At 63.0% G+C, this 19,025-nt stretch overlaps 1 protein-coding gene across 1 annotated transcript; it reads left to right on the forward strand.

Moving 5' to 3' along the window:
* The first annotated feature begins 11,293 nt into the window (after positions 1-11,293).
* On the forward strand, positions 11,294-18,059 carry LOC125626164 (trypsin-3-like). The gene is made up of 5 exons (XM_048828875.2): positions 11,294-11,442; positions 12,694-12,847; positions 16,717-16,985; positions 17,301-17,437; positions 17,807-18,059. The coding sequence occupies exons 1-5, from the start codon at positions 11,394-11,396 to the stop codon at positions 17,957-17,959; spliced, it is 762 nt and encodes a 253-aa protein (XP_048684832.1). The 5' UTR covers positions 11,294-11,393; the 3' UTR covers positions 17,960-18,059.
* Positions 18,060-19,025: the final 966 nt, after the last annotated feature.

The raw sequence follows: 19,025 nt of genomic DNA on the forward strand, positions 1-19,025 counted from the left end.
TGACTAGGTCTGGGCCAAGGAAGTCCCAAAACACGCGGAAGAACTCCATGGTCAGCCTGTCCATGCCTGGAGACTTATTGGTGGGTATATGACGGAAGGCTTCCGAGAACTCGGCCAGAGTGAGAGGCAACTCTAGCCGGTCTCGGTCGCTCATGCTGACCATAGGGAGATCCTCCCAAAGCACTCTGCAAGCGCTAGGGTCTGTCGGATCCGGGGAGAAAAGACTTCGTAGAAGGCTCAGGCCCTCCCGCACATCTCCGCCGGTTCCGTGAGGGGGGTGCCATCTTCTTCCAGGAGGCAGGTGACGTGTTTCTTGGCTCCCCTCATTTTCTCCAGGGCATAGAAGAAGCGGGAGCCGCGATCCATCTCCCGAAGCATGTGGATGCGGGATCGAACAAAGGTGCCCTGGGCCCGATGGTCCTCCTGCTTCTCCCAGTACGCTCCGCAGAGGAGCGGGTCTTCGGGGCTGGCAGCCAGACGCCTCTCCAGCTCTAAGACCTCCCTTTCCAACTGCTCTATCACCGCATTTCTCCATCGGCTGGTGCCCCGGGTGTATTTGCGGCAGAAAAGCCAGGCGTGCACCTTCCCCAGGTCCCACCATCGTCGCGCCAAGAGAAAGGCACGCCGCTGCCCTCGCCAGGCCAGCCAGAATTCCCAGAAGGACGTCACGAAGCCCTCATCCTCCAACAGGCTGTTGTTAAAATGCCAATAGGCCGACCCCGGCCTCTCCACACAGAGGGAGGCTGTCACGGTGGCTAGGTGATGGTCGGAAAATGGGGCCAGCCGAATGCTGGAGGAGTGGGCTCGTGAGAGATGGAAGCATGATAGATAAATGCCGTCCAACCGGGAGTGGCTCGACCGATGGGCTTCCACGCCAGATGTCCACTAGGGAGTGATGTTCAACTATCTCCCGGAGGGTGTCCGCAGCGGCCGGGCACTGCTCAGTCCCCAAGCCGTCTCGCTCCTCGAGGGTGGTATTAAAATCCCCTCCCAGGACCAGGCACTCGTGAGAATCTAAGGTGCCGAGGAAGACGGATGCCTGCTGATGGAATTGCAGCCGCTCCAGGTCCGATGTCGGGGCATAGACGTTAACGAGGTTAACCACGAGCCCCTCTATATGGACCCGGAGATGCAGCAGGCGACCCTGCACGGCCTCAGCGACCCCTAGCACCTCGGGCCGTAGGTCGGGGGAGAACAGGGTCACCACTCCAGCCTGCCGAATCGTGGAATGGCTAAAGTAGACCCTGTCCCCCTACTCCAGCCGCCAACTATCTTCAGCGGTCGGATCCGTATGGGTCTCCTGCAGGAAAATCACAGAGTACCCTCCCTCCCGAAGGAAGGAGAGCACCTGGGACCTGCAGAGAGCCATCCTACAACCCCGGGTGTTCAACGTTGCGATGGTGAGAGGTGTCATGGGGAGGGCTGGGGGTTCCTCACAGGCAGGGACGCTTGCATCCCCCAGCGGGCTGTGCAACAGTCCTTGACCCATCCCGTAGGTGAGTAATTGGTCACGGAAGACGCGGACCCGCCAGTAGGCCGCGGCATCCTGCTTTCCCATCCCTTTACCTTTCCCCATGAGGGCCCTTGTGGCCCGGAGGATTTGAAAAAAATCCCCCCATCACTGGAGAGCAAGCTGCACCTTGTTGCGGGAGCCACGGACATCCTCTAAAAACTTCCGCAGCTCTCCTCGCAGCTCATGGGGGGGTGGGGTTATGGTTTCCCGGTTGTTCCCCGGCGGGGCCCTTGGTGCAGTCCTGTGGTCCACTAAAACGGACAAGCAGGGTGCAGACCCCCGACAGGGTGCCTGATGGGCTGGAGCTTCTAGGCCCACCTCAAGCTCTGGGGCGATAGGGGACAGTGGAAGGACAATAGACCCTAATGGGTGGGGGCAGGAGAATGCAAAGGCCGCTCCCTGGGGGTCATTGGTTGGAAAAGGGAAGGAGACAGCCCCGGGGGCGGCGATAACATCACAGGAGGTAGACTGGATAGGGGTAGGGGCAGGGGCAGAGGCGAGGTTCTGGGTTTCGGGAGGCAAGCAGCTGGATGGTGGCGCCTCGCAATCAGGCTCAAAGGTTAAGGGGGTGGGGAGGGAGCTCTCAGTGACACTGGGCACATGCTCTGTGGTGGATTTAGTGGCCACAGCATCAGGAGGTGGATTATCTTCTGTTGGGCCCCCGCCCGGGAAGGAAATCGATTGCTCCGCACCAACAGGGGTGCCCCTGGTGGCTCGTGCCCCAGCTGCGTGGCACCGGCTGTCACCTGAGCAGGCTTGGTGGTCATCAGTGGGGTGCCATCAGCGGCCGGGTTGATGGAGGAGTCCAGGGGCTCCTCGGAGGTGGGAGCAGAAACAGCAGTTAGGGGGAGGGAGCATGGGGAAAAGAGGGGTGGAGTGAGGTCGCCCAAATCGAGGTTTGCTGGCAAAAGGTCGTCCTCCCCCTGGGTGACCGGGGTCAGATCTAGGGCCTCGATCTCCTCGAACATGGAGGAGAGGACACTTTCCGATGCCCCGGGGTTCTCCCCACTGGCACCCGCCATGATGGTTGCCTCGGGGTTCACGGGGGCTTCAGGTAGTGTCAGGACAGAAGGGGCTTCCTCAAGGGTCTCGGAGGGGAGGGTCTCCCGTGGACCCTTCCGGTGCTACCATGTCTTTCCCAGCTGACACCGGTGGATGGGACACACTCGTGGACAAAGCGGAAGGTTCGGCATCGGTTCCCCCCTTCCTGGTCTTCCGGGGGGCCTCTGCCTCGGGTAGATGAGGCGAAGCTAGAGCCTTCCGCTTGCCTCGCTTCCCCTGGACTAGGGCCCAGCCCTCCATGGCATCATCTGGGGGCTGGTTAGCAGGGGTCGTGTCAGGGGGTAAAGGCGATGGCTCAGGGGCCTGGCGGGGGGACGGTGGGGCGGCATAAATGAGGGAGGATTCTCCCTGAGGCAGGCTCTCTCCCATGTCTGGTGGTATCTCTACCACGCCCTCTTCCATAGGCCCCGCCAGATTGTCAGCAGCGAGGGCGGGACTCTCCCTCTCGTCTGGGCGTTGTAGAGGAGGTGCCCCTTGGGCCTGAGCGGGAGAAGTGGTGGTCCGAAGGAGGGGGGGCGGGTTCAGGTATCGGGCGGCCAGGGACGTCGGCAATGACGGGGCCGATGTCCTGCTGGGTCTCGGGGATCCCAGGTGCCCCTCCTTGCCGGGCTAAGGGGCAGTCCCTCCGGACATGCCCTGACGCCCAGCAGAAGTAGCACCAGGCTTCCCCCATGGAGAAATACACCCGGTAACGGGCCCCCTGGTGGGGGACTAGGAAGGACCCCTCGAGCGCCTCTCCATCACGCGCCACTGACGGCAGTAGAAGCTGCACTTGCCGGCGGAAGGAAAAGATGTGACGGAGGACGGGGTCCTTGCAGCCCAACGGGAGAGGGCTGATGACAGAAACAGGTTTCCCCAGTGTGGAAAGGGTGGGTGACAGGGCAGCACTGGGGAGAAAAGGAGGGACAGAGGTCAGGACCAGGTGGACGCCCAGGTCCTCTAGTGGCTCTAGGGGGACAAACACCCCCCCCCCACCGCCATGCCCCTCTCCACTGCCTCCTGGGCAGCAGCCTCCGATGCTAAGAAGAAGACGACCTTCCCATACATTTTGGAGGCCACCACAATGGCCGAGGATCCTACCACCCTTGCCAACGCCCGCACGTAGGTCTCCATGTGGGGCGAGGCGGGCACCAGGAGGCATTGGACACCGTGCTTCCTTGTTATGGTGGGGAAGGGGCCCCGGCCGCTGTTGATGGTGGCGGAGGCGGTGGGCAGGAGAGATGATGAGGTGGCAGATGGGGGGGGGGCTGCCGCCGCCCGGGCATACATCCTGGGGGCTGAGGGAGGGACACCCGCAGAGCCGGTGGAGGGGGCAGCGGGGAGGGACGCCGTGGTCAGTGGCGGGGCCGCAGCAGTGGGGGTGGCCCCTGCCACGGGGGGCCTGGTGGTTTTAGCAGGGCCTTTCCCGCCGGCTGCGGGGGCTCCCCTAGAATCTGCGGTGGGCATAGCAGCGGCGGAGGTCACCCCGGTGCCCTCCATTGCCGATGCCCCAGCGGGGGCGGTGGCAGTTGGAGTTAGGGTCAGGTAAAAAGGGACAGACTGTGGGATGGGCAGTCCACAGGACGGGGTGGGGGGCACATGAACCACCATACACTTGTCCAGAGAGTCCTGTTTGGTTGGCTGGTGCTTCTGGCCCACACGGTGGAATTGGAGCGAGCAGCTAAGTCCAGAGGCGGATGTTAAACAGCCAGCAGTGACGACGGAGGGGCAGGGATGAGGACAGTAGTGTGGGGGGACACACAGATGGATCGGGGGGCAGCTCCGTGCCACACCCCGTGTCCCTACAGACACAGTCAAGGCCTCCCCCCGCACGAGAGCACAGTTCGAAAGTTACTCAGTCTTGGGCCCCCTCCACGGCGTTTTGGGCTGTTTCCCTTCCTTGTCCGGGATTTCTTTTTCGTAGCTCCAACATTCCAGGGATGCTGGAGCAGGTGATAAGAAATTCTCTCAGCCGGAGATGGAGCGGCTGGGTCTGGGGGCTGGGTCCTTCCACTCCCCCACTCTGGGGAGCGGGTCAGCAGGCCCCCCCTCTCGGGGGGGGGTTCAGCTGGAGCGGCAGCAGGGTCCGAGGGCGGGCGGCGGGGGGGCTAACAGCCGGCCAGCAGCCGGCCAGCACTCTAGCAACAGCAGAGAAAGAAAAAAAAAACAACAAAAGAAAAGAAAGGGGGAAAGCATCTGGCCCGGGCGGGGAAGCCGAAGCAGGGGCAAAAAGCAAGAAAACCCCAGGCCTGAGGGCAGCAGTAGGAGGAGAGCAGGCTAAGCAGGTCCCTTTTCCCTGGGTAAGGTAACAGGGAAGGTTCCAGAACAATCAGGCAATTAAGACAGGCTGATTAGAACACCTGCAGCAAAATCAAGAAGCTGCTAGAATCAATTAAGGCAGGCTAATCAGGGCACCTGGGTTTAAAAAGGAGCTCACCCCAGTTTGTGGGGTGCGTGTGAGGAGCTGGGAGCAAGGGGCACTAGGAGCTGAGAGTGAGAACGCGGGCTGTTGGAGGACTGAGGTGTTCAAGCATTATCAGACACCAGGAGGAAGGTCCTATGGCGAGGATAAAGAAGGGGCTGGGAGGAGGCCATGGGGAAGTAGCCCAGGGAGTTGTAGCTGTCACCGAGCTGTTCCAGGAGGCACTCTAGACAGCTGCATTGCACAGGGCCCTGGGCTGGAACCCGGAGTAGAGGGCGGGCCCGGGTTCCCCCCAAATCCTCCCAACTCCTGGTCAGACACAGGAGTCGACCTGGACTGTGGGTTCAGAAAAACGGCCAAGCTGAGGGCTGCCGTGAAGCTCCAAGGCGAGCAAATCTGCCAATAAGCGCAAGACCCACCAAGGTAGAGCAGGAACTTTGTCACAACACCTAATAATGTGCAGCACCTAGCACAATGGGTGCCTAGGCACTACTGTAATATGTCTAATAAAGAGCAACGATAACGTACAGCGCCGAGCACAACTGGGGGGCAGGGGTGTCTCTGTCCATGACTGGGGTTCCTGCATGCTACTGTAATACACCTAATAATGTACAGCGCTCTGCACAGTGGGGTGCTGGTAAATTTGGCTCTAGTGGCCCCTGCAGGTGCGGCTGGACCTCTGGGGCGGGGGTCGCTGCACTCAGCAGAGGGATGGGGAGGCGGAGCCGAGATGGGGCCAGGCCCGGGTCGGAGGCAGCAGGGTGGATGCCAGGTGACAGGCAGCTCTCAGGGTGAGTCTGTACGGCTCGGTGACTCAGCCGTGTTGCAAACAGGGTCACGGCCTCCAAGAATAGGGGAGCAACACCCCCCCCCGAGTGGGGCAAGTGGGGCCAAGGTGTTGCAAACTGGCTCAGCCAGCCAGGACGGATGCTGGCAGCTGGGAACAATTAAGTCGTGAGTGGAGCCACGGGGTAGTGGCTGTCACAGTCATGCCCAGCCTAGGGGGCAGAATACGTGGGTGCCATCCCCACCTATGGGAGGGGAGGGGGTCTAGCGGTTAGAGCAGGGAGGGCTGGGAGCTAGGACTCCTGGGTTCTATCCCTGGCTTGGGGAGGGGAGGGGGGTTGTGACGAAGTGGGACTGTTCTTAATGTTTCCTCTGAATAGTGTGGGGGTGCCTCAGTTTCCCCTATGCACTTCTTAAGTATCTAGGTGGTGGGATAAGGGTGTATGATCATTGCAGAGCCCTAGAGGGCAGGTGTGTGCAGGGGTCTGGACACGAGAATAGCCAACACCCTGTTTTCTGGCGACTGATGGCCTGGGCCCTTCCCCCCCGCAAGGTGAGAGCTAAAGGGTGGGAGAACAAAGGAATCTGGTGATCTCCTGGCCCGGGACAGGGGCAAAGCCCAGAGGAGGAGGGGCTGGAGGGAGTTTCAGTTTGGGGCTGGCTGGGGACGTGGAGTGAAGTGCAGACGGGGTTGTCTGGCTCACGGCCCCCCAAAATGGACCCAGCTGAGGGGTCCAGTTCTCTGCACCTACAAGCTCTGTTTTAGACCGTGTTCCTGTCGTCTAATAAACCTCTGTTTTACTGGCTGATTGAGAGTCACGTCTGACTGCAGAGTTGGGGGTCAGGACCCTCTGGCTTCCCCAGGACCCTGCCTGGGCGGACTTGCTGTGGGCAGAGGGGCAGAGGAGGCTGAATGCTCCGAGGTCAGACCCAGGAAGGTGGAGCCGGGTGAGCTGTGTGTCCTGCAGACAGGCTGCTCACAGAAAGGAGACTGCCCCAGAGTCCTGACTGGCTTCATGGGGAGCAGTTCCAGAGCATCGCCCGGGGACTCCATGACAGGGGTCTAGTGGTTAGAGCAGGGGGGGATGGAAGACAGGCATCTCACATTCACAGGATCTGGTCTATGCCCCTATCTCCTGGGCATGCCCCTGAGGCCTACTGGACCCCAGGGCACAACTCTGTGAGCACAACTCCCAAACTGGACCTTTGGGCGCCAGGGCTTCCCGCCATGCCAGCCTCGGGCAGAAGTCTGCCCCACCCCTCCAGGGTGCCAGGCTCTGATCGGAATTGGCAGTGACCCCAGGCAGCCTTTTCCCAGCAAGGGAACAATCACTTCCCCGTTCCTCTCGCTGCTGCAGGCCAGGGGATGAAGGCAGAATTCAGCCTGGCCGGCGCCAGGGCACCACTGAGCCATGCCCAGCTCCGCTCTTTCTCTCGCTCTGTCCCGTTCGCTTGCCCCCAGCAAGCGCTCCCAGAGCTAGCATGAGGCACCTGCAAGCCATGCAATTGCAGGAGGGCCCCAAGGCAGTGGGGGGTAACATGGGGGGCTAGGGGACGTCTGCACTGTAATGCCAACCCCTCGGCAGACTCGGCAGGTGCAGGGCTCAGGCTGGGGGGGCTATGAATTTGCAGCCTGGACAGTCAGGCTTGGGCTGGGGCTCAGGATCAGAGACCCCCCCAGGAGGGAAGAGGAGACCCAGGGCCCGTGTTGCAGCCCAAATCCCGGATGTCCGCACTGCAACGTCATGCCCCCGCAGGCCGAGGCCTGGGAGCCCGAGCCGGCTGCTCCAGGCCAGCCTCAGGGCTGTGGTCGAAATGTAGACGTCCCCCCACAGCGCCGAAGGGACACACCAGCCGTGCCTGGCATGGTGATCAGCCAGGGAACCCTGATGGAGGAGTGCTCCCCGAAATTGAACCTGATCTCCCCTGTCCTAAGTAGCCCATCAATTATCCCCCCTCCCCCCAACAGGCCACAATGCCAAGGGGATCGGCACAAAGTCATACAGAGAGTGCATAAAAATAGCACCGACAACTCCCATTTTCATCACAGCAGGACTCCTGGGTCCCATCCCCAGCTCTGGGAGGGGAGTGGGGTCTAGTGGTTAGAGCGGGGGGGGGGCGTCTGGGAGCCAGGACTCCTGGGTTCTATCCCCAGCTCTGGGAGGGGAGTGGGGTCTAGTGGTTAGGCTGGGGTCCAGGTTAGAGTCGGAGGCAGGACTCCTGGGTTCTATCCCCACCCCTGCATGGTAACAGTGGGTTAGAGCCCTGGGCTGGGACGCACAGTGACACTCTACTCCCCCTGGTGGCAGCTGGGAGACATGCAGAGCTAGAAGCTTCGCTAGCAAACACAGGCTCCTGGTTAGGGCTGAGATTTTTTCAGGGATATTTTTCGGAAAAGTCACCGCCAGGACACGGGCAATAAAGAAAAATTCTCAGAAGCCATGACCTGGCCGTGCCTTTCCCGAAAAATATCCGTGACAAAATGGGGATCTGTGGGTCCCCACACTGCCTGCATTGGGTAGCTGCACCATGGCTAGGACTGCCCCCATGGGTTGGGTGCTGGAGCTCCAGGGGTCCCCCCACCACCCATGGCAGCCAGGAGCTTGGGGGTCCCCCCGCCGCCTACAATGGTCCAGGGGCCGCCAGAGCTCCCGACTGCCGCAGACTGAGGTCACGGAGGTTGCTGGAAGTGACCAAATCGTAGCCTTACTCATGGTCTTCGATCGAGAGGCCGCAGGTTCAATCCCCCCTGCCGGCAATGCAGGCCGCCTCTCTGAGGTACCTACCGAGCTCCTATTACAGCGGTAACTCAATCCACACCCATTTCACAGCTGGGCAATGGAGGCTCAGACACTTGTCCACTACCTCACGGAGACAGAGCTGGAAATCGAGCACCACTCTAACCGCTGGACCATCCTTCCCATGTGATTTCCTAGGTTCTGTCCCTGCCCCCACCGTCTGTAGGGTTAGGCGCGCCATGTCCCTGGACAGAATATGTCGGATACGTAGGCCGGGCTCCAGCTCATTGAGGTAGCATTGCAGTAATAATACCCAGGGCTTATATAGCGCTGGCCCTCTGCAGAGCTCAGAGCGCTTTAGAAAAGAATGGGATGTGACTGATGGGGAAACTGAGGCATGGGGAGGCAGAGGCAGAGCCCAGGATAGAACCCAGGAGTCCTGACTCCCAGCCCCCCCTACTCCAACTACTAGACCCCACTCCCCACCCAGAGTTGGGGAGAGAACCCAGGAGTCCTGGCTCCCCCCCCACCCCCTGCTAACCCAGTACATGGGTCCATGGAATGGGGGCCACATGGCAGAGCCCAGCTGACACAGCCCCCCACCCTGTGCCATCCACTGCTAAGCCGTGGAGAGGCCTGGAGGAGGGACCAGGGCTGCCTCTCCTGTAGTGCCTGGGACGGGGCTCCCCGTGCCAGGCGGGAGGAATGCGAAGGGCCTTGGCCGTGTTGACAAAGGAGCCATGAGAGCAGCTGCTCCAGAATAGCTGCGCAGTGACGTGGCTTCTGAGAACCGCGTGCTGCTCCATAAGGACACAGTGCCGGGGGGCGCTGGCTCCAAGCCAGCTTCCGGGCAGGGGCCTGGCTGGCTCCGGGGTGTGGGGAATGGGACACGGGGCCTTTCCCCTCTAGGGGGCCCTGGCTCTGATCCGGCCCCAGGGCGGGGGCCTGGCTGGCTCCGGGGTGTGGGGAATGGGACACGGGGCCTTTCCCCTCTAGGGGGCCCTGGCTCTGATCCGGCCCCAGGGCGGGGGACTGGCTGGCTCCGGGGGCCGGGGAATGGGACACGGGGCCTTTCCCCTCTAGGGGGCGCCGGCTCTGATCCGACCCCAGGGCGGGGGACTGGCTGGCTCCAGGGGGTGGGGAATGGGACACGGGGCCTTTCCCCTCTAGGGGGCCCTGGCTCTGATCCGGCCCCAGCGCAGGGGACTGGCTGGCTCCAGGGGGTGGGGAATGGGACACGGGGCCTTTCCCCTCTAGGGGGCGCCGGCTCTGATCCGGCCCCAGGGCGGGGGACTGGCTGGCTCCGGGGGGCGGGGAATGGGACACGGGGCCTTTCCCCTCTAGGGGGCCCTGGCTCTGATCCAACCCCAGGGCGGGGGACTGGCTGGCTCCGGGGGGCGGGGAATGGGACACGGGGCCTTTCCCCTCTAGGGGGCCCTGGCTCTGATCCGGCCCCAGGGCGGGGGACTGGCTGGCTCCGGGGGGCGGGGAATGGGACACGGGGCCTTTCCCCTCTAGGGGGCGCCGGCTCTGATCCGACCCCAGGGCAGGAGACTGGCTGGCTCCAGGGGGTGGGGAATGGGACACGGGGCCTTTCCCCTCTAGGGGGCCCCAGCTCTGATCCAACCCCAGGGCGGGGGACTGGCTGGCTCCGGGGTGTGGGGAATGGGACACGGGGCCTTTCCCCTCTAGGGGGCCCTGGCTCTGATCCGGCCCCAGGGCGGGGGACTGGCTGGCTCCAGGGGGTGGGGAATGGGACACGGGGCCTTTCCCCTCTAGGGGGCCCTGGCTCTGATCCGGCCCCAGGGCGGGGGACTGGCTGGCTCCGGGGGGTGGGGAATGGGACACGGGGCCTTTCCCCTCTAGGGGGTGCCGGCTCTGATCCGGCCCCAGGGCGGGGGACTGGCTGGCTCCGGGGGGCGGGGAATGGGACACGGGGCCTTTCCCCTCTAGGGGGCCCTGGCTCTGATCCGGCCCCAGGGCGGGGGACTGGCTGGTTCCAGGGGGTGGGGAATGGGACACGGGGCCTTTCCCCTCTAGGGGGCCCCAGCTCTGATCCGACCCCAGGGCGGGGGACTGGCTGGCTCCGGGGGGCGGGGAATGGGACACGGGGCCTTTCCCCTCTAGGGGGCCCTGGCTCTGATCCGGCCCCAGGGCGGGGGACTGGCTGGCTCCGAGGGGTGGGGAATGGGACACGGGGCCTTTCCCCTCTAGGGGGCCCCGGCTCTGATCCGGCCCCAGGGCGGGGGACTGGCTGGCTCCGGGGGGCGGGGAATGGGACACGGGGCCTTTCCCCTCTAGGGGGCCCTGGCTCTGATCCGGCCCCAGGGCGGGGGACTGGCTGGCTCCAGGGGGTGGGGAATGGGACACGGGGCCTTTCCCCTCTAGGGGGCCCCGGCTCTGATCCGGCCCCAGGGCGGGGGACTGGCTGGCTCCGGGGGGCGGGGAATGGGACACGGGGCCTTTCCCCTCTAGGGGGCGCCGGCTCTGATCCGGCCCCAGGGCGGGGGACTGGCTGGCTCCGGGGGGCGGGGAATGGGACACGGGGCCTTTCCCCTCTAGGGGGCGCCGGCTCTGATCCGGCCCCAGGGCGGGGGACTGGCTGGCTCGGGAGCAGGTTGGGAGGATGGGCTGAGCACGTGCTGCTCAGGTGAGCTTCAGAGCGGTGGCTGCGCACTTCCTCCAAGGGGTGCCCAGCGGGGAAGGCTGGGGAGGGGGGGGGGTGAGAATTTGCCACCTGCCGCGTGACCTTTGCGGTGTCCAAACAAGCCAGGGCACCGTGGGGGGGCGGCTGTTTCCTCATGACCCATTAATCATTGACCACCAGCCCCCAGCCCGAGGCGTAAAGTGCAGGGGAACGGTCCAAGCTTGAGCACCTGCCGCCCTGCTCGCCATGAAGCGGGCCGGCTTCGCGCTGCTGCTGCTCCTGCTGCTGCCCGCAGGTGAGGGCCTGGCAGTGCGTGTGCACGCGTGTGAGCACGTATGTGTGCGCGTGCAGGGTTGTGATCGTGTGCGCGTGGGGGGGAGCGCATGCGGGTGTGAGCGTGCACGAGCGTTGTGCGTGTGCATATGAGCGTGCAGATTGCCGTGGCCTGCCGGTCTGGGTGTGCAGGGGCAAGCTGTGCAAGGTGCGCGTGTGTCCTTTCCGCGTGAAGGGGGGGTGTGTTGCACATGTGTGGGGAATGCTGTGTGTGGACTTGTTTGCATAAGCATGGGTAACGGTGTGTTTTCAATCCGTGTGTGCGCGTGTAAGAGCGGCTGTGTGTTCACAGAGGAGTGTGTAGCGGGGGCAGGTGTACGGGGAACGTGCCACCTCACCTGGGTGTGTGTGTGTGTGGGGGTGTGTGTGTGTGTGTGGGTGTGTGGGTGTGTGTACGTACACCGCTGGGGGTGCCTATGTCTGCACGGGTTTAAAGGAGCACGTACATAGGAGCAGGTGGCCTGCTTCCGAGTGTGTCCTACCACGGGTGTGCATTGCTGTGTGTGTGTCCGTACCCGTGTGCACGGGTGTTGCATCTGTCTGCATGTAGGTGTGTGTCATTGCTGTCGGGGTGGCTGAGGGTGTGCAGTGTGGGTGGGATGCAGTACGGGGCGGTCATCCCCCGGGTCTGTGTATTCCCACCGAGGTGAGCGGATCTGGGAGGCGGGCAGAGTGCGTTGTGTCCGGATTGTCTTTGTGTGAGCCACACAGTGTGTGTGTGTGCTTGCTTTTGAGTGCCTACATGAGAATCTCTTCTGTGTAACGTGAATCAGCCGTAGCCGCGCTGGAGTCAATGGGGCCAGATCCCAGCTGGGGTCAATGGGCCGTAGCCCCGTTGGAATCAATGGAGCCAAATCCCAGCTGGGGTCAATGGGCCGTAGCCCCTTTGGAGTCAATGGGGCCAGATCCCAGCTGGGGTCAATGGGCCGTAGCCCCTTTGGAGTCAATGGGGCCAGATCCCAGCTGGGGTCAATGGGCCGTAGCCCCGTTGGAGTCAATGGGGCCAGATCCCAGCTGGGGTCAATGGGCCGTAGCTCCGTTGGAGTCAATGGGGCCAGATCCCAGCTGGGGTCAATGGGCCGTAGCCCCGTTGGAGTCAATGGGGCCAGATCCCAGCTGGGGTCAATGGGGCCAGATCCCAGCTGGGATCAATGGGCCGTAGCCCCGTTGCCATCTCCATCCCCCACTGATCTCTGCCCCTCCCACCCTGCAGCCTCTCCCCGAGAAGATCGGATCATTGGGGGTACCGAGTGCCCAGAGTTGGGGCACCCCTGGCTGGTTCTCCTCTACTACTTTGACCAACACTACTGCTCTGGCATCCTGCTGAACCGGGACTGGGTGCTCACTGCCGCCCACTGCAAGTTGAGGTGGGGGGCAAGGCAGAGGGGTGGGGGAAGGAGGTGGGGCGAAGGGAGCGGGGCCTGGGTGGGCAGGTGGGGGGAGCTGCTCTGTGCAGAGGCTCAGCTTGGGACACCCCAATATACCCATCAATTCTCCATGCAGCGTCCCAGCTGGGATTGAACCCATGCCCCAGCACAGCACTCCTGGGGCTACAGTGACCCCCAAAGGGCGCGGGAGAGCTGGCTACCCAGCCCCGTACACAGCCAGCCCCATTGTCACCCATCATCCCTCTACCAGCCCCCTACACAGCCAGCCCCATGGACACCCATCATCCCTCTACCAGCCCCATAGACACCCATCATCCCTCTACCAGGCCCCTACACAGCCAGCCCCAAACACACCCATCATCCCTCTACCCAGCCCCATACACACCCATCATCTCTCCACCAGGCCCATATGCAGCCAGTCCCGTACACACCCATCATCTATCTATCTATCTATTGACTGCAGTGTGTATGGGGATGGAGAGATGATACATAGATTTTGAGGTGTGTACAGGGATAGATAGATAGAAGGTAACAGAGTAACAGCCGTGTTGGTTAGTCTGTAAGGTGCCACAAGTACTCCTTTTCTTTTTATAGAAGGTAAGTGGGCAAGTAGGTGGGTCAGATGGGAGGTAGGTTGGTGGAGAGGTAAGGAGGTAAGAGGGTAGGGAGGTAGGTGGGTCAGTGGGAAGGTAGGTTGGTAGGGAGGTAAGAGGGTAGGGAGGTGGGTCAGTGGGAAGGTAGGTTGGTAGAGAGGTAAGGAGGTAAGAGGGTAGGGAGGTAGGTGGGTCAGTGGGAAGGTAGGTTGGTAGGGAGGTAGGTTGGTAGGGAGGTGGGTCAGTGGGAAGGTAGGTTGGTAGGGAGGTAGAAGTGTAGGGAGGTAGGTGGGTCAGTGGGAAGGTAGGTTGGTAGGGAGGTAAGAGGGTACGGAGGTGGGTCAGTGGGAAGGTAGGTTGGTAGGGAGGTAAGAGGGTAGGGAGGTAGGTGGGTCAGTGAGAAGGTAGGTTGGTAGGGAGGTAAGAGGGTAGGGAGGTAGGTTGGTAGGGAGGTGGGTCAGTGGGAAGGTAGGTTGGTAGGGAGGTAGGAGTGTAGGGAGGTAGGTGGGTCAGTGGGAAGGTAGGTTGGTAGGGAGGTAAGAGGGTAGGGAGGTGGGTCAGTGGGAAGGTAGGTTGGTAGAGAGGTAAGGAGGTAAGAGGGTAGGGAGGTAGGTGGGTCAGTGGGAAGGTAGGTTGGTAGGGAGGTAAGAGGGTAGGGAGGTAGGTTGGTAGGGAGGTGGGTCAGTGGGAAGGTAGGTTGGTAGGGAGGTAGGAGTGTAGGGAGGTAGGTGGGTCAGTGGGAAGGTAGGTTGGTAGGGAGGTAAGAGGGTAGGGAGGTGGGTCAGTGGGAAGGTAGGTTGGTAGGGAGGTAAGAGGGTAGGGAGGTAGGTGGGTCAGTGGGAAGGTAGGTTGGTAGGGAGGTAAGAGGGTAGGGAGGTAGGTTGGTAGGGAGGTGGGTCAGTGGGAAGGTAGGTTGGTAGGGAGGTAGGAGTGTAGGGAGGTAGGTGGGTCAGTGGGAAGGTAGGTTGGTAGGGAGGTAAGAGGGTAGGGAGGTGGGTCAGTGGGAAGGTAGGTTGGTAGAGAGGTAAGGAGGTAAGAGGGTAGGGAGGTAGGTGGGTCAGTGGGAAGGTAGGTTGGTAGGGAGGTAAGAGGGTAGGGAGGTAGGTTGGTAGGGAGGTGGGTCAGTGGGAAGGTAGGTTGGTAGGGAGGTAGAAGTGTAGGGAGGTAGGTGGGTCAGTGGGAAGGTAGGTTGGTAGGGAGGTAAGAGGGTAGGGAGGTGGGTCAGTGGGAAGGTAGGTTGGTAGGGAGGTAAGAGGGTAGGGAGGTAGGTGGGTCAGTGGGAAGGTAGGTTGGTAGGGAGGTAAGAGGGTAGGGAGGTAGGTTGGTAGGGAGGTGGGTTAGTGGGAAGGTAGGTTGGTAGGGAGGTAGGAGTGTAGGGAGGTAGGTGGGTCAGTGGGAAGGTAGGTTGGTAGGGAGGTAAGAGGGCAGGGAGGTAGGTTGGTAGGTGGGTCAGGCAGAAGGTAGGAAGGTAGGTGTGTAGGGAGGTAGGTTGGTAGGTGGGTCAGTTGGAAGGTGTTGGTAAGAGGGTAGGCAGGAAGGGTTACTGGTTGGGGGTCACTGGCGGCAGTCGCTGTCCCAACAGCCAAGAGTGCATTTCACTCTGTGAGACCTGCAGGGATGACTAAGATCTGGGTGAGGAAGGAGGGCTGAGAGAGAGCTGGAGCGGCAGTTGTGGTGCAGGGAGATCAGTGGGGTCAGTGGGGGGAGAGAGGGGGGCTGAGTCAGAGCTGGAGGGGGCTGTGGGATTTGCGGAGCTGCGGGGGGGGGGGGGGGGCTGTAGGGTCTGAGGGGAGGCTGGGGGGGCTGCGGGGCCTGTTGGGCCTGGGGCCTCGGGGTTTAGGGGCTGGGGTGGACTCTGAGACCTGGGGGTTGCAGAGCGTTGGGAGGGGCTAGGGGCCTGGGAAGGCTGCCAACTTTCTAATAGAAAAAAAAACAAACATCCTAGCCCCACCCCTTCGCTGAGGCCCTGCCCCCCACTCACTACATCCCCCCTCCCTCGGTGACTTGCTCTCCGCCACCCTTACTCACTTTCACTGGATGGGGCAGGAGATTGGGATGTGGGAGGGGGTGAGGGCTCCCTCTGGTGGTTCAGGCTCTGGGATGGGGCCGGGGTGAAAAGTTTGGGATGCAGGCTGGGGGTGGGGCAGAGGGGTTCAGGGTGGGGGAGGGGACTCTGGGCTGAGGCAGGGGGTTGGGGTGCAGGGGGTTGAGGGCTCCATCTTGGGGTGCCGGCTCTGGGGTAGGGCTGGGGATGAGAGGTTTGGGGTGCAGGAGGGAGCTCCAGGTTTGCGGGGGCTCAGGGTTGGGGCGCGGGCTTACCTTGGGTGTCTCCCGGTCAGCAGTGCTGCGGGGCTAAGGCAGGCTAGTCCCTGCCTGTCCTGGCTCTGCGCTGTGCCCCGGAAGCTGCCAGCAGGTCCGGCTCACAGGCAGAGACACGGCAGGCTGCTCTGTGCACTGCTCTTGCCCGCAGGCACCGCCCCCCAGCTCCCATTGGCCGGGAACCGCAGGCAATGGCAGTGTGGAGCTGGTGCTCGGAGCGGGAATAGAGCGCGGAGCCCCGTGGCTCCCCCGCCTAGGAGCTGGACCTGTTGGCCGCTTCTGGGGAGCTGTGGGGCCTGTTGGGGGGGCTGCGGGGGTTGGGGGAGCCGCAGGGCATGGGGGTTGCGGGGCCGGGGGAGGCTGGGGGAGCTGGTTGTTGTAGGGGCTGGGGAGGACTATGGGGCCTGGGAGTTGCGGGGGCTGGGGAGGACTCTGGGGGCTGCGGGGCCTGGGGAGCCTGTGGGGGCTGGGTGTTGGGGGTCTGGGGAGGACTCTGGGGGCTGCGAAGTCTGTGGGGGTTGGTTTTTGGGAGGCTGGGGGGACTGGGGGTTGCGGGGCCTGGGTGTTGTGGGGGCTTTGGGGGCTGGGGGGGTTGCAGGGGCTGTTGGGGCTGGGGGGCTTGGGGATTTCAGGGGTTGCAGGGGTTGCGAGGCTGGGGACGACTCTGGGGGCTGCGGGGGCTGGCTGTTGGGGGGCTGGGGACTGCAGGGGCTGGGGAGTACTCTGGGGCCTGGGAGGCTGCAGGGGCTGGGTGTTGGAGGGATGGGGAGAACTCTTGGGCCTAGGGGGCTGCGGGGGATGGGTGTTGGGGGGCTGGGAAGGACTCTGGGGGCTGCAGGGGCTGCGTGTTGGGGGGCTGGGGAGGACTCTGGGGCCTGGGGATTGCGGGGGCTGGGCCTGGCCAGCAGCCTGGGACTCTCTGTTCTCTGTCCTCAGTCACATCCAGGTGCGCCTGGGGGAGCACAGCCGTGAAACGAGCTTGGGACACGAGCAGTTCTCAGCCGCCCAGGCCATCATCCCCCACCCCGGGTTCCGTGCCCTCATCGCCGGCAGCCGGGACTACGAGAATGACGTCATGCTGCTCCGCCTGTCACCCCCGGCCGTCTACACCAACTACGTGCAGCCCCTGGCACTGACCGACAGCTGCCCCCCAGCAGGGACCCTCTGCACCGTGATGGGATGGGGCACCATCACCAGCCCCGCCGGTAGCGGACCCCAGTCCTGCTGTGGGATAGCAGGGGCTGCGGGTCGGGAGTGAGGGGCACTGGCAGAGCTGGGGTGGGTGGAGCCCAGGGCTGGGCTAGCGGGGGATGAGTGAGGGGCACCAGTAGAGCTGTGCGAGGCAGCCCAAGGAGGGCTAGCAGGGGCTGCGGGTCAGAAGTGAGGGGCACCAGCAGAGCTGGGGGGTGGCAGGGCTGGGATAGCAGGGGGCCGTGGGTAGGGACTGAGGGGCATGCTACCCTCCCTCCCCTATGGCCTTGGCCCGCCCTCGTAGAAAACTGTCACCCCTTCCCTTCCAGAGACGTACCCTGATGTCCCCCAGTGCGTGGACATCAAGATCGTCTCCAACTCCATCTGTGAGGTCGCGTACCCCGACAAAGTGACTGAGAACATGCTCTGTGCTGGGGTACTGGAGGGGAGCAAAGACTCCTGCGAGGTGAGGGGGGCTTCTCCTGGGGCCAGATGGGGAACGAAGGTTGGAGACACTGGCATGGCAGTGGCTCCATGGTGTGCCGTGGCTCTGTGTGGCACGGTGGGGCTGTCTCCGTAGCATGGCGTGGCTGCATCTCCGCGGCTCTGCGTGGCATGACTGTGTCTCCGTGGCTCTGCGTGGGGCGGCTGCTGCTCTGTGGCCCCATGGGGCGTGGCTGCCTCTCCATGGCACCGCATGGCATGCTTGGGCTGCATCTCCTGGCTCTCCATGGCATGGCTGCATCTCTGTGGCTCTGCATGGTGTGGCCGGGCTGCGTCTCCGTGGCCCCATGTGCTGTGGCTGACTGATGACTTTTCTGTGACATCTCTGCAGGGCGACTCTGGGGGCCCCCTGGTCTGTAATGGAAAGCTGCAGGGCCTAGTTTCCTGGGGAGATCACCCCTGCGCCCAGCCCAACAGGCCTGGGGTCTACACCAATATCTGCAAATACCTAGCCTGGATCCAGGAGACCATGGAGAAGAACTGATGGCCCCGGGGGCCCGGTGGGGCGAAGGGGCTAATTACTGACACCAGCCTGGAGCCGGGTTCAGAAGCGATGGAAACACAATAAATCATCTGGAACTCGCCTCTGCTGCCCTGGCTGCTCTGCAAGGCCCGCTCGAACAGGGCAGCGTTTATAGCCTCTGGCCCCAGGCGGGGACTGGCTGGCTTGGGGGGTCGGGAGGGAATGGGACATGGGGCCTTTGCTCTCTAGGGGGTGCCAACTCTGATCCAGCCCTAGGGCGGGCGGTGGGCGGGCTGGCTGGCTTGGGGGGCGGGGGGGCGGGGAATGGGTCCTGGGGCCATTTCCCTCTAGGGGGTGCTGGCTCCGATCCAGCCCTAGGGATGGGGGCTGGCTGGCCCGGGGGGTGGGGAATGGAAGGACTCTGGGGGCTGCAGGGGGGTGGGGAATGGAAGGACTCTGGGGGCTGGGGCCTTTCCCTCTAGAGGGCGCCGGCTCCAATCCGGTCCCAGCCCCACAGTCAGAGGGCCACCTTCGAGACGTTGCTTAAAACGGGGGCCTGGCCCCTGTTTGACCCCGCAGTGGGAGGGCTTTTGGGGTGCAATGCCACGCAGGGCTACACTCCAGGCCCTTTGCCTTGCCAGCCTGGCCGCATGGGGTCTTGGCCTTTCGTTTTCCAACGGGCTGGGCTCTCGGTTGGGCCAGGCGGGGAATGTCACGTGCCCATATCCATTGTGTGCGTTGGACCCTCCCTCACCCCCCAGCTGGGTTTGGGCCGCTTGGGGCTGTGATGTACCAGATGCTAAACTTCTGGCCTCTTTGTGCCCCCCGCCCCACTAGAATCCTTCCCATGAGCCTCGGCCCAGCAACTTCGGCCTCCTAGCAGCCTCCTTGGCTTGGCACAAAAGAATCCCCACTGCCCCCCCATTATTGATCCCATATGGTATGTCCCCGATTGCCCCCCTCCACTATGGCCCCCACTTGGTACATGCCCCCATGCTTCCCTCTGCCATGGACCCCACTTAGTATGTTCTCTCACTACCCTCCCCCTTTATGGCGCTCACTTGGTACATGCCCCACTATTCCCCCC

The sequence above is a fragment of the Caretta caretta genome, chromosome 24 (assembly GCF_965140235.1).
Source record: "Caretta caretta isolate rCarCar2 chromosome 24, rCarCar1.hap1, whole genome shotgun sequence".
In the NCBI taxonomy this organism is placed as follows: Eukaryota; Metazoa; Chordata; order Testudines; family Cheloniidae; genus Caretta; species Caretta caretta.

Bases quoted from the DNA above. Each gene is read 5' to 3' on its own strand.
- LOC125626164 (XM_048828875.2), top strand. From the start codon at position 11,394: ATGAAGCGGGCCGGCTTCGCGCTGCTGCTGCTCCTGCTGCTGCCCGCA. The intron at 11,443-12,693 runs GTGAGGGCCTGG...CCCACCCTGCAG, and splicing joins GCTCCTGCTGCTGCCCGCAG to CCTCTCCCCGAGAAGATCGG. The intron at 12,848-16,716 runs GTGGGGGGCAAG...CTCTGTCCTCAG, and splicing joins GCCGCCCACTGCAAGTTGAG to TCACATCCAGGTGCGCCTGG.